This window comes from Xyrauchen texanus, chromosome 3 (assembly GCF_025860055.1).
Source record: "Xyrauchen texanus isolate HMW12.3.18 chromosome 3, RBS_HiC_50CHRs, whole genome shotgun sequence".
In the NCBI taxonomy this organism is placed as follows: Eukaryota; Metazoa; Chordata; class Actinopteri; order Cypriniformes; family Catostomidae; genus Xyrauchen; species Xyrauchen texanus.
The window spans coordinates 35,317,825-35,332,594 of NC_068278.1; the positions used below are offsets into that span (position 1 = coordinate 35,317,825).

General features: G+C 37.8%; 1 protein-coding gene across 5 annotated transcripts in view; it reads left to right on the plus strand.

Annotated features, from left to right (window-relative positions):
* Positions 1-14,770, plus strand: part of garnl3 (GTPase activating Rap/RanGAP domain like 3) — a 119,221-nt gene that overhangs the window by 102,390 nt on the left and 2,061 nt on the right. For all 5 annotated transcript variants that reach the window (XM_052111254.1, XM_052111264.1, XM_052111272.1 and 2 more), the window contains 9 exons: positions 867-1,042; positions 1,598-1,756; positions 1,943-2,009; positions 2,098-2,205; positions 2,308-2,426; positions 3,673-3,808; positions 5,320-5,379; positions 11,632-11,850; positions 14,646-14,763. In XM_052111254.1, coding sequence (XP_051967214.1) covers positions 867-1,042; positions 1,598-1,756; positions 1,943-2,009; positions 2,098-2,205; positions 2,308-2,426; positions 3,673-3,808; positions 5,320-5,379; positions 11,632-11,850; positions 14,646-14,763 — 1,162 coding nt within the window. The remainder of the gene's footprint in view (positions 1-866; positions 1,043-1,597; positions 1,757-1,942; positions 2,010-2,097; positions 2,206-2,307; positions 2,427-3,672; positions 3,809-5,319; positions 5,380-11,631; positions 11,851-14,645; positions 14,764-14,770) is intronic.

The window sequence follows — 14,770 nt, forward strand, 5'->3', positions numbered from 1 at the left end:
TCCATAGGTACACATCTAATTCAGTACCCCTCCAATCATAAGCTAATTGGCTAATTGAGCAAAAAAGCTTGCAACATCCCCAACATACCAAACCACAGAAATGCCCAAAAATATTTCTATTAAACTATGAAACATTGAATCTGGGTCTGAGCTGATCAATTTATGGGCAGGACTGTATATAGCCCTATGCAGATCACAAAAAAATTACTTGCATTTCAGTTCAACATAGAATTTTTCAAATTTGAAATCAAATAAAAAAAAAATGTCTTACTATATTTATAATAGGAATATGATGAACATAATGCATGTGAGCAATTTGGCATACAACAGAATACAGTTTATTTTTATTTGCAAACTAATCATATCTCAGCCGTTTTGATTGGGTGTACCAGCCATCATTCTGTTTGGACCAATGCCACACTGACCCTTATGTGGCCTCGCCCCTGCATCACACACACACACACACACACAAATGACATTACTGTATAAAAGATGAGACTACATTATGTAAGCACTACATTTCCTTGTTGGGAAAGGTACTTTTTTAAGTTACATCTTGCCAAGCTTCTCATAATTTTATAGGACACTCATTTAAACTGCAAATCTCTTTTAGGTATTCAAAGACATATTTGGCACAAATATGAGGATCTCAATTAGGGTGACATCATAAACCTGTGAGAGAGACATTTTAGAAGAAAACATTTGATTATTGCCCCTGCTCGCAATAATCCATATCCAGATCTCGGACATTGTTTCTGTTTCTTGAGTTTCTTTTGAATAATAAGCTAATACAATTATTTCTAAGGTCGTCATGAACAGGAAATGACCTTATGACATTAGAAAGTAACTGAATTCTGCCTCTACAGGCTGCCATCTCTACTCCATAAACACACATCATGGGGTCGAGCTTAGAATCGTTGCAGCGATAAGAAACAAGCTCCTTCTCATCACCAGGAAGCAGCCACGCATCGAATGCCTCAGTTCTATTGCTACAGTGACAGGGACTTGTGACTCACCTGTGGAGGAGTTCCAATACATACGGGTAGGAGATGGATTGAACAGATATTCATACTGAAACACTCACATTTACTTTGCTATCTGAATGAGAACATCCCATAGACTTATTTCGCTTTATATAAAGATAAAAATACTTATGTAACACGGTTAAGGATGGGCAAGGAGGAGGCGAGAACCCCCTTGTCAACATAAATCATAATTTAATGCAAACTGAACTCAAAATACACAAATATTAAACAAAGACACACACGACGGACATGCCCGTAATTCTTTCTCTCTCGATCCATCGTCACCGGCCGCCTTTATCCCTCGCGCGCCTCATCAGGCCGATTGGGGACCGGGTGCGCGATATTCCGACCCGGCCCCGCCCCCCTCCGCTCCACAACTTACTATAGACTGACCCTTAGCCAAAGCCTTACACCACGTCCTAACCTGAGATTTATGTTTATACGGAGCAGATATATTTTATCTCATGATGCTTTATCGTGTCACATCTGTTTAGGACCCTACCCCTAAAAGTTAAAAAAGCTACTTATCAAAAGCTCTCAACGTTCTAGATGTGTGCTTTCCCTTGTCTTAGGAGATTTGCTTGTGTGACTCCCCGGTGGTCATGGCACTGGTTGATGGTCCAACAGGAGAAAATGATCACATGATATGTGTGGCCTACAAACATCAGTTTGACTTGATCAATGAGAGCACAGGAGACGCCTATAGACTACACCATGTAGACGCCAACCGGGTGAGAAATATCCACTTTGAAAACAAACGTACACATTCATATACACAATATAATACAATCCAAGACCTAATAACTGAGAATAAAATGTTAATTTGGCATTAAATTTCTCTTGTCCATTTGCAATTTTAATTTTTGATTTGTAACAGTAATGTAATATTATTAATGTGATTCTTCACTTATCTCCAGGTGAACTTCGTTACAGCCATAGATGTGTATGAAGATGGAGAGGCTGGACTTCTACTTTGCTACAACAGTTAGTGTTTATTTAAATATACATGAATATTGTGTATACGTGTATTTCTTTGTAGTCTTATCCTCTAACACTGTACATGTATTAATAGATATTTGCGTCTATAAGAAGGTATGTCCATTTAATGGAGCTACACCCATGATTCAGCCCAACTCTTCAGACTTCCATTTCAGCTGGAACCAAATGCCCAATTCTATTGGTCAGTGCCTGTAGTAGTTGCATCCCAGACAATGTTTATAGCTGAATGTTCTTCATTTTCAACATTAGTGCAAATAATTGACATGTCTTTGCTGTGTTACAGTGTGTGCATTCCCCTATATCCTGGCTTTCACCACTGATTCAATAGAGATCCGGCTAGTTGTTAATGGCAACCTAGTATATACAGCTGTTGTTCCAGAGCTTCAACTGACTGCTTCCAGAGTAGGTGTTATAGCCACAAATATAAAGGCATACACATATATTACTTCAAATACATATATGGTAACATATTAACATCCTAAGTAATTAACAGTTATACAGTCTGGGTCCAAAAGTCTGAAAACAAATTTTTTATCTCTTTTAAACCTAGAAATAAACAAACATTTTACAAATTTTAAACAAAGCTATGATACAAAATGAAGAAGTCATATGTACAATTTCTAGGTCACTAATCAAATTTATGCAAATGTGTGACTTAAATGTGTGAAAAAGTTAACTCTTGTACAAAAGGTCAAATTTCAAGATGTTCTTTGGATTATTCTCAAATCATGTTATGCATATTGTTGTGCAGCTGATGTAATTTGTAATGAAAAATGTTTGTTTTAAATAAGCAAAAGACTGCAAAAAATAAGCATTTTCACTAGAGGACTTTTTGACGATATACAGTCAATGAGCACTTTATTAGAAACACTATGGTCCTAATAAATGCTTGACATGGTATTCTGCTGTTGTAGCCCATCCGCCTCAAGACTCGATGTGTTGTGCATTCTGAGATGCTGTTGTAAAGAGTGGTTATCCGAGTTACCGTAGCCTTTTTGTCAGCTCGAACCAGTCTGGAGATTCTCGGTTTACCTCTCTCATCAACAAGGCATTTCCATCCGCAGAACTGCCACTCCCTGGATGTTTTTTGCTTTTGGCACAATTCTGAGTAAACCATAGGGACTGTTTGTGTATAAATCCCAGGAGATCAGCAGTTAAAAAAATACTCAAACCAGCCCTTCTGGCACCAAAAATGTTGCCACGGTTGAAATAACTTAGTTCACATTTTTTCCCCATTCTGATTGTTGATGTGAACATTAACTGAAGCTCCTAGCCCGTATCTGTATGATTTTACACATTGCACTAATGCCACACGATTGGCTGGTTAGACAATCGCATGAAAAATTAAGTGTACAGGTGTTCCTAATAAAGTGCTAAGTGTATACTGTATATATGATTTATATATAGTATATGTATATATTTGGTATAACACACATTTTCAACAAATCTTGTGCTGTTGCTAATATATTCTTGTATTTTCAGTATTAGAAGCTGTTTTGATTTAATTTTGTTTTTAATTATTAGAGAGAATGCCTTTTTATTTACATGATGCATATTTCTGTATGATAATTGTATTTTCCAACCCTATGATTTATCATTCTTGTGTCTTTTCAACTCCTTCCATTTCTTTCTCTCTTTCTGTCTGTAGTCTGATATCTATTTCATCTCGTCAGCACCTATAAACTCTGCGTCTAACTGTAGCTCCAGAGACACCAGCTCCCAGAGTTCACCTCAGACTCCCACCGGCTATGAGATGCCTGTCTTTCCTTCACCACTTGGAGATGGTAGGCTGCTGTTCCTCCCGATGGAACTTGTATTGGATTTTCCTTGTCCTACACTGAGACACATTTATGTCATGAATTGTATTCCCATGGAACAATAGAGACTTTAAATGAAGTCTTCTTGTGGGTATATAAGTTAAGCATTTGAGATTGTGAGTTATTGCCTGTATGAATATGTAATATTTCTTTTCCTTCCAATTAAAGGGGTAGTTAACCTAAAAATGTCATATTTTACTCACCCTCATATTATTCCAAATCTGTATTGCTTTCTGTATTACTTTATTACTTTCTTTCTTCAGTAGAACACAAAAGGTGATTTTTTTGAAGAATGTCTTGTACAAAAATTTACAAAAAGCACCATGAAAGCATATTAAAAGTGGTCCAGACAACTAGTGGGTTACCGCCATGCGCTCTTCGGTAATGTCACGGTCCTGTCACTCTGTCAAGTTGGGGTTTTGTCTGACGGCACTATGACATCATTATCCCATATCTTGTGTTTTGTCATGATCCCCTGTTGTCTGCCCCGTGTCTCACTTGTCAATTGTCATGCACTACACTTCCCATGATTCCCGGCCCTCATCACTGCCAGCCCTGTGTCATTGTGCTCACCTGATTGTCGTTTGTCATCATCATGTCTCCTGTGTATTTAAACCCTGCTGTTTCTCCATTCCCCTGTCGATCGTTGATGTGTCTGGATGTAGTTGTCTTACCTGCCTTGCCTGTCTTGCTGTGTTTAACCAGTTCGTGTACCCCCCGATGTTTTCATGTTTTAGTTTCAGTTTTTCCCACCGTGGATGTTTCATTTGTTCCTGTTTGTCATGTTTTTCATTCTTGTTTAATAAAGCCTGCACGTAGATCCTCACTCCCTGTCTGCCTCCTCCTACACATGTTACATGTTTCATGTACATTCTTTGAACACTAAATAAATCTATTGAACTGTTCCTCTACTCTTGGGTCTCTGTCTCACTCTCGCATCCCTGAGGTTGCATTTTATTCCAAGTCTTCTGAAGTTATACGATAACTTTGAGTGAGGAACAGATCGAAATTCAAATTTGTTCATCAAACATCATTGATTATGTGTCTCATGACCTATCATTATGCAATGCATTTGTGCATTTTCAATTGATTGCAAGTGTGATAAAGAGTAAAGAATCAAATGGCTTCAGTAGACTTGGAATAACGTGTATAAGTGGTATGGACTAAATTTATGTCAATTTCACTGAATTTTTGAAGCTCGAACAGTCCCATTCTCTGTTATTATATGGAAACAGGCAGCCTGGACATTCTGCTAAACATCTCCTTTTGTGTTTGATGGAAGAAAGAAAAATAATATGGGTTTGGAATGATATTAGGGTGAATAAATGAACACATTTTCATTTTTGGGTAAACTATCCCTACACAGTTTTTTTCTCTTAGAATATTGCCGTCTGTCTGTCCTTGTGTATTGTCTTTGAGTGTATCTGCCTTTTAATGTGTGTGTGGGTCAGGCTGATGTAATGCTCTTTTCTATCTAGATTGTATACGGATCCCCTACGGCACCAAGCTATCCCTCTACATGTCTAAAGACTCTGAAGGTAATACAGGGACTTCTGTTGCCGAAATTTTCCATGCTCTCTCACTAATGCACGTTACCACGGAGACTCACCCTGTCTTTTAATCAATTAACAGATGCATGCATACAGTTTTGAGTGAAATGTGTAGTTAATAGAATGTGTCACTTCCTTCTTGCAGTCTCAGAGAATCTATGAGAGACAGAGAGAAATGGTAGCATTAAGGGGTTGCTGCCAAACAAGAAAGATAAACCATTCAATGAGATAGAGAGGTGGGACAAAGACAGAGAGGGTCTAAACAGACGCTTTAGGGAAATGGGACACATTTGCTGCAGCATGAGTTACAGATTGCTGTGTCACCATGGATACTTTTGTCAGAGCCCCTCCTCACACATGCACACACACAGTTTGGATGGCCCTCTAGATCCTAGAACTTTTGCACAAACTGACGGCCTGAAGAGGGGCTGTAACAAAATCTAAACTGGTGTTTTAAAAACCAACCAATCCTCTGTGGCTGCCATTTCTGCACCATGGGAAATAGACTGACACTTTCCTATAGCACATCATTCCATTATTCATCTCAGCATAATGTTCAGTTTAATATACCAAAATTTATTAAATGCATTTGTGGCAGACAAGCCTTTTGTTCATCGGGAAAGGAGGAATCAGTAACTGTGTTAACACTCATAAAGACTTTAATTAGTCACAAACATAATGACAATTTGGCGCACACTCGGGCATGCATACTCAAGGCCTGACCGCATACTCCTACTCATCACATACCCCCAATGCCCGATTCAAGCTGGGGAAACCTCCTCCCTGACTTACTCCCCCTTCCCTTCCTGGAGGGGAGGAGTTGCCCCTTCGGCCGTTCTGCCGCCAGCTGGTCTTCTCCGCCACCTGGTAACCTGGATAGGATGAGGGAGGGAGAGGGGAGAGAGAAAGAGAGCGGGAGAGCCCGATAGAGAGAGAAAGAGTGGAGAAAAAGATCGAAAAGAAAAAGATCTGGTTCCCAATCACGGTGCCATTCAGACCTCAGCCAGCTGTCCAGCTATCCGCCGCGAAGCCAGGCAATGGAATTGCCCTCCTCCTCATCACAGTATTTATTTAATATTTATTTATTTTGGGTCACATTTAACAAATTTGATATATTGTATTGTGCTCTCCCCTGGTGCAAAGATGTCCATGTACTTTTTTGTACTTTTTTTCTCCCAATTTGGAATGCCCAATTTCCACTACTTAGTAGGTCCTCATTGTAGCACGGTTACTCACCTCAATCTGGGTGGCAGAGGACAAGTCTCAGTTGCCTCTGCTTCTGAGACATCAATCTGCGCATCTTATCACTTGGATTGTTGTGCATGACACTGCGGAGGCCCCGCATGTGGAGGCTCATGCTACTCTCCGTGATCCACGCACAACTTACCACAGACCCCATTGAGAGCAACAACCCCTAATCGTGACCATGAGGAGGTTAGCCCATGTAACTCTACCCTCCCTAGCAACCGGGCTAATGTGGTTGCTTAGGAGACCTGGCTGGAGTCACTCAGCACGCCCTGGATTTGAACTCACAACTCCAGGGGTGGTAGTCAGCATCAATACTCGCTAAGCTACCCAGGCCCCCCTATGTCCATGTACTTTAATACTTTCACTCAATACCTGATATCTGCATTGTTTCATAACAGAACAATCCTGTGTTTGATTAAATTCTCAAATTATTCTAAACTAACCTAAAGGGAAGCATCCTTTATTGTGTAAACCTGTATATGCAGTAGTTTGTGTCCCCCTCCTTCTCTACATAAATTCCTGTCCTCATATTGCCTATCAATAACAGTCCCAAAACCCATTAGACAAGGTGTTTTTTTAATATATAGTTGGTTTGTTCTTTAACATAGGCAGACAGCCAGCATGGTCTCTTGTCGGACTGATTGAAACTGATTGTGTCAGATTGATTAAGTGTGTTCTCCTTTAAACACATGCTTGTCCTAGTTTCTGGGCTTCAAAGAGACTGATTTTCTCAATCATTATTGCAGTTGTCTACATAAAGTTGAAGTCATGGTTTTGCAAGCCAGAGACAAGTTGTACATCCTGCCCTAACTAGACACAATGCAATTAGATTCCAGTGACAAGCAATTTTTCTGTCCACACTGAATGTGACATGGTTGCGTGATGCGGCACAGATCTCATACGCTTAAATTTCTGTTAGAAATTTTAAATCAGAACAGTCAGATGGAACAGTTGGTAACACTTTAGTTTATAGATTATTGTTATACATATTATAACAATATCTCCAAATGATGCTGTTCCCCCTCGACTATTTAAGGAGGTTTTCCCCACTGTAGGACCATCTGTGGCTGCATTTATAAACAGTAGTCTGACCTCGGGTGTGGTCCCTGAAATTTTGAAACATGCAGTGGTTCAACCTCTGATTAAAAAACCTGCTCAGGATCTGTCAGTTCTTGCTAATTTCAGGACTATTTCCAAACTGCCCTTCCTTTCAAAAATCCTGGAGAAGATTGTGCACAGTCAATTATTGGTCTTTTTGGAAGAACATAATATACTAGAGGTTTTCCAGTCCGGCTTTAAAACCTTGCACAGCACCGAAACCGCTCTTTTAAGAGTTTTTAATGATATCTTTTTAACGACTGACTCTGGCGACTGTGTTATCCTTGTGCTTTTGGATCTAACTGCTGCATTTGACACAGTGGATCATGAGATATTGATTTCACGTTTAAGGCAGTGGGTGGGCATCAGTGGCATGGCACTGGAGTGGTTTAGGTCATATTTAGCGGATCGAACTTTTTGTGTCAGCATAGGTGAATTTGTATCCTCCACTGCTCCTCTCTTGTGTGGGGTCCCACAGGGCTCAGTCCTCGGCCCTCTACTTTTCTCTTTGTATTTGCTTCCACTTGGTTCCATACTTAGAAAGTACGGCATTTCATTTCACTGTTATGCAGATGACAGTCAGATTTATGTACCCCTTAAAAAGAAAAATGATAACTCTGTTGGACAACTACTCAATTGTCTCGACGACATAAAGGCCTGGATGGCTCTGAACTTTTTAAATTTTAATGATAAAAAACAGAAGTGATGGTTTTGGAGGCACCACTGGGACCCCGCCTGTAGATCTGGGCTCCTTGGCAGCCTATATTAAATCTAACATTACAAATCTAGGAGTTAAAGTGGACCCTGAGCTTAAATTTGACAGTCACATCAAAGCTGTTGTCAAATCAAGCTTCTTTCATTTGAGGCAGCTGGCCAAAATAAAGCCAATTCTGTCAAGACAACATTTTGAAACTGCAATCCACGCCTTTGTAACTATACGGCTGGACTATTGTAATTCCCTATATGTGGGGGTTAGTGGGTCCTCCATCACCCGTCTCCAGATGGTACAAAATGCAGCAGCACGTCTTTTAACAGGCACACGTAAACATGAGCACATTTCCCTATTTTAGCTTCATTACATTGGCTGCCTATTCAATTTAGGATCCATTTTAAAATTCTGTTATTTGCTTTTAAATCTTTAAATGGTCTTGCCCGCCATACCTCTCTGAGCTTCTACACTCTTATAAACCCGTCCACGCTCTCAGGTCAGATGATCAGCTGCTCCTGACTGTGCCTAAAACTAAGCTAAAGCTCAGAGGGGACCGTGCCTTTGCTGTGTCTGCCCCTAGACTATGGAATGATCTGCCTTTGCATGTAAAGCAGGCCTCTTCTTTATCTGTTTTTAAAACCCTTCTTAAAACCCATCTTTTCTCTGTGGTTTTTAACACCTAGTAAGAGGTCGATTTTATTTACTCGATTTTATTTACTTGATTGTATTTGTTACTTTGTTTTTATTGTATGGTTATTAATTGTACATATGTTTATGTATATTTTTCTATATTTTTATGTACAGCACTTTGGTCAACTTTGGTTGTTGTAAAGTGCTTAACAAATAAAGTTGGTATGGTATGGTATATTACATGTATTGATATTAGTTATAATAAATAATAAGCAACAAACCCTAAAACAAACCCTAAAAGTAACACCAGGGCTGGACTGGTAATCTGGCATACCGGGCATTTTCCTAGAGTGGGCCGGCGGTTCAGCCGCAAAACTTGCCGGATGGGCCGCGAAAAGCAACAATGAGATGCCGCGTTATGCAGAACAGACCACAAAACGGCGCCGCGATATGCACTATCAAGACTCCCCCTGCTCAACAACATTAAGCTCACTGATTCTTAAATCCCAAAATGTATCTTTTGCTCTAGGTGCAATCAATCAACTACAATCACTTGTATTTGCAACCAAATTTCACGCTATGTGACTAAAATGTATATATTTGGCAACTGGCTGATAAATGTTTAGATTCAATCACCATTAATTAATTATATAGACTAGTGGTGGCATATTCAGCAGTAAGATCCTTTCACTGCATGTTGAGAGTAAAAGTTGTTTCATGTATTGTGTCCAAAGACGAGATACTTGCGACCCATTTGTCATTGAATAATGTCCCTTTTAATACCCTTTCTGTTCTCTACAGTCAGTTGTTGATAAACATTTAATTCTAATAATGCATGGAAAAGATTAGATAAAGCCATTTGAATCCTCTCATGTGCTCGTCTACAGACACTCTTTACTTAATTGCCGATTTTGTTAAAGCGACAGTACCGGTTTTAAGCATGTGCTCAAAAAATCTATGTAAACACTTGTAAATAGTATAAATTATGCAATTAAACAATAAACATGTGACAAGAAATAATAAATGAAATATAACATCTTATTTGTTATTGAATATATGGATTTGTTCATTTTTAAATCCAAAAATGTGAAAAACTAATAAAATATCATTAGTAAAATTAATATTTTCAGAATGTATCCAAGATAGAATGTCCCCTATATAATTAACAACATTAGCTGAGAGAAAATGTATTTCATATGTCAGCAAAATGGACATTATATCTGAAATATAGCCATATGAATCGACATCGAATCAGAATCTAATCGAATTGAGAGCTTTGGAATCGAATCAGGAATTTTATCAATACCCAGTCCTACTATATCTTATAACTACATGTTTACAAATAATCTACCTATAAACTTACACTACAATAGATCTTATATTATGCAATATTTATTGAAACATGGTACAATCAAGTATTATATTTTAATTGTACAATATTTAATTTCTAGTTTAAATACAACTTAGGCTATCAACAGCTCTGGCATGCAATATACTCTGAATTTCAGCAATTACCACATGCTGTACAATTACTGGTTAATGAAAATCCCTCAGATGTGTTTAGTCTGGCCCTGCGATGGACTCGCGACCGGTCCAGGGTGTCCCCCGCCTTTCGCCCAATGTTAGCTGGGATAGGCTCCAGCCCCCCGCGACCCTGTACACAGGATAAGCGGTTGACGATGGATGGATGGATGGATGGTGTTTAGTCTGGCTGTGACAGTATGCTTGTACAATAATGAAACCACTTAACAGCCAACTCCCTGGCCTGCTCACTAAAGCACCATGAATAACATTGCTTGGTATTTAAAAGCTTACATTATTTAGTTGATTCTATAAAGCACAGTATTTGTAAAAATACAGAAAATAATGTTTGCTTCATTGTGTTATATGTTGCATACAGTATCTGAATTTTGTAGGTCCCCTTATAATCAGTTTGCTTGCTGGAATAGTAAACAACAGGTTTCGATTATTTTATTTATTTTTTCATTCAGTGACATCATATTGTATCCCCACTCAGATTGAGAAAATAGCTCAAATAGAGTCATGAGATCAACTCTGGGAGTGGAGTCACAAATAACTGCAATAAAGTCTAAAAACAGTTAAACTGAAAAGATTTATGAGAGAGAAGTAATGCACTTATGCTTTGAAGTAATGCACATATAAAATATTGAAGCAGTGCACTTTTAGTTATGTTACAATGCACAATTTATATTTTTGTGTGTGGATGGGTTTTTTTGTGGTTTATGAGGAAATTTGTTTAGGTTACAAATTTTTAAGTAATTACAAGGGTATTGTGCTATAAATGTGGGTTATGAGGACATTTCTAGTGTCCCCATAATTCAAATCGCTTGAATTGTTACACAATTTTGTGTGTGTGTGTGTGTGTAACTGTGATTTCAGGTGTGTTGTCCACCTTATTCTAACAGAACCAACGTGCAGAAACCAACGTGCCTATTAATGCCAAAGCATTTATACAGTCTATTCTAACCTCTCATTCTTTAGTCTTCTGTATCTTCTTTTCTGCCCCTTTCCAACTATCCATTTTACCCTTCAAGGTGAAGCTCCCTCAAAACACATCTATATGATCCCGTTGAGTAACCTAGTTGGACGGAGCATCGAGAGACCCCTCAAGTCTCCACTGGTCAATAAAGTAGTCACGGCACCTACCCCCAGTGTTATAGGGCCTGTTCCCTTGATTGCAAGTACACCTTCACTCTCACTGTCTCGCATGGAAATCAAAGAGATCGCCAGCCGCACACGCAAAGAACTGCTGGGTGAGTGTCTGTGTGGTCTTCTACTGAAAGCTATCATAATGTACGTGTTGCTCAGTGGGAGGCAGGCAGGAAATGTACTGTTAGATAGCTGCTACAGCATAAGTACTGTTGTAGACATGGTTGTACTTTTAGGGTTGTACATTAGAGCTCCAAGTTCTATTTATTATTTACAGAGCTACAATGACCTTGGAAAACCTGTAAATATAACAGAATTTTGAAACTGTGATTTGTTTGGTCTGGAAAAGTAGTAGAAATGTATGGAAATGTTTATAATAAATATTTTGCCATTTGAAAAATAAGTTTGCATTACCCTTTTGTCTCATACCCTTTTCAAAATGTATACAAATATATGAGATAAAAGATAATATTTTTATATAGTACTGTCAGCTTCAGCTATATGACAGATATTCACATATCTCACAAGACAAAATAATAACAATTTACACAAATCATCCTTTTCAAAAGTTCTATGGATTCTTAAGTGTTGCTTGCTTGAGCATCAATGAATGTTTGCACCTTTTTTAATAGTTGTGTATGAGTGCCTCAATTGTTCTAAGTGTCAAAAGCTGGATGTCAACATTACATAGCCACTGTTAGGAAGAACTGAAATGCTGAAAAATCAAAGAATGTGCAGTACCTGGCGGATTTTTCTTATGCCAGAGCATGGTCTAAATGAACAAACATCATAAAAGAAACAAACAGTCATTTATCATCAAGGAACCAGCACACCATAATAAGAACCATGGGGATGTAAACTTTTGAATAGGAACAGTTTCACTTTGTGGAATATATGTAAATATCTGTTGCCAAATAGCTTTACCAGTACTTCATAAAAAACTATGTAATTTTATGATCCCTCTTTTTGTTAAATAAAATACATCTTGCAGATTCTCCAAGGGGGTGCAAACTTATGCATTGTATGCACAGCTCTGAAATATTTAATCAGCTGAAATTGCTCTTTGTTTATGGAATCTCTTTAAAATGATTTTGAAAAGTCCTTGTTGAGTAATCAACAGCAACTGGAAATGTCATTAAAATCCTTTGGACAAAAGCGGTCCCTGTAATGAACTTTTTAATTACATTTGATCAAATATTACTCACAGTTGTTATAAAAGAGAAGCACATCATAGATACAAACAAGTTCAACAAAATCATATTGACTTTAAAAAATGTTTTGACATTATGAAGGGTTGGAGTGAGACATCCTGATCACACAGTAGATAAGATGCTAGATCTATGAGACTACCATACTTCACACCACAAACAGACACACACACACACACACACACACACACACATACACACATGAATGGCCTGGGCTGACTATTGGAAGCTCTATTGCACCCCCTGCAGGTGCTTCTGTAACATCAGTGATTACAAGAGTAAAGGGTGTTTTTTATGTTTGTGTACATCAGGGTCTGAAATTAGCTAGGGTAAAAATAACATGTTTTGTCACTAAAATTGCCTCAGACATTTAAAACATTGGGCACAGAAAAGTACATTCTTCTGTTGTTTTATTGGTTACATTTTTATAATACTCTGTTTTCGGCTTGCCTAGTTATGTTTTTAGAAAGACTGTCAATTGATAAAACATTTTAATCGAATGAATTACATGTGCCGCCAATTAAATAATCGCATATTTCCATATTTACTGAGAAATGCCCCAATTAGGGGATAATTTACTATATAATAATTACACAATTAGTATAAATATTATACTTTATATAAATATTATGATTCAGATCATTCAAATAGATTACATCATACATATATTGTGGCAGAAGACAGGTAACGCATTTAGATGATACAAAAAGAGGCTAAGTTAAAAAGTATGTTTTCCATATAATTGAACATAACCCTATTGTTGGCCTACTTCCATCTGCTCTATTTTTAATTGTTGGTAAATATACTCGTGCATCAGATGGACACTTTTGGAGTCTAACTTTGGTTGCACTGCGTCTCACTATTTTTCAGCTTTCTAGTCATAAGTTCTGTGTTTTTTTTTGTACGCTGTGTTACGTTAAAACGTAGTTTGAAACATTGAAAAAATGCGTCTCGGGTTCTAGCTGTCTTTGGGCATAAGACCGTGTCACCTCTGGAAGGCTGTACGGTACCTGCTCTCGTTGGATTGACGAGGCACGTTTCCTGTACAGCTGGAGTTGTGCTGATTGCAACCTAATGCCACAGATTTGCAAAAACCTCAAGGTGGTACATTAAGCTTGCAATGGGACCATTTTAAATGATTGATTAAATTGAAATATTTGAAATAAATGGACAGTTGTATGTTATATGTAGTGTTGTGTGTAATCCAATTACAATGTAATTAGTAATTACTGTAATATAATTACTAATTACTGTAATATAAAAAAGTAGTGTAATGCATTACATTTTAAATTATTTTAATTAGAGGACAGTTACTGACTTTCAATTAATTTAATGACATTTAAGTACAATATAGGGTTATGCTTATTTCTAATATATTATTTATGTAGAATACATGAATTATGGCCCTGTAACGAGTCATTGTGAATGATAAATGTGAGGTGGTGAGTGTATGCCTTGTGTGTAACAATGAACAAGAAAGAAATAAAGACATTATTTTGAATTTGTTGAAAAGAAAAGAAAGTAACTTAAAAGTAAAGTAATTAGTAATGTGATTACCTTTTCAATGAAGTAAATAGTAAAGTAGTCTGATAACAATTTAGGGAAATAATTATTCAATTATTCATTTTCAACAATTCCCCTGATAATCAATTCCAGATATCACCCTTTAATGAAAATGTTTTCTCTTGTAGGTTTGACAGAGGAATCCAGCAGTAAAGCAGACAATAATTCAGTGAAACAGAGAAGAATGAGCAAGAAAACCAAGGAGGACGAGCAGAAGAGAACAGCAGGCAGCGCTACCACTGAACAGTAAGTG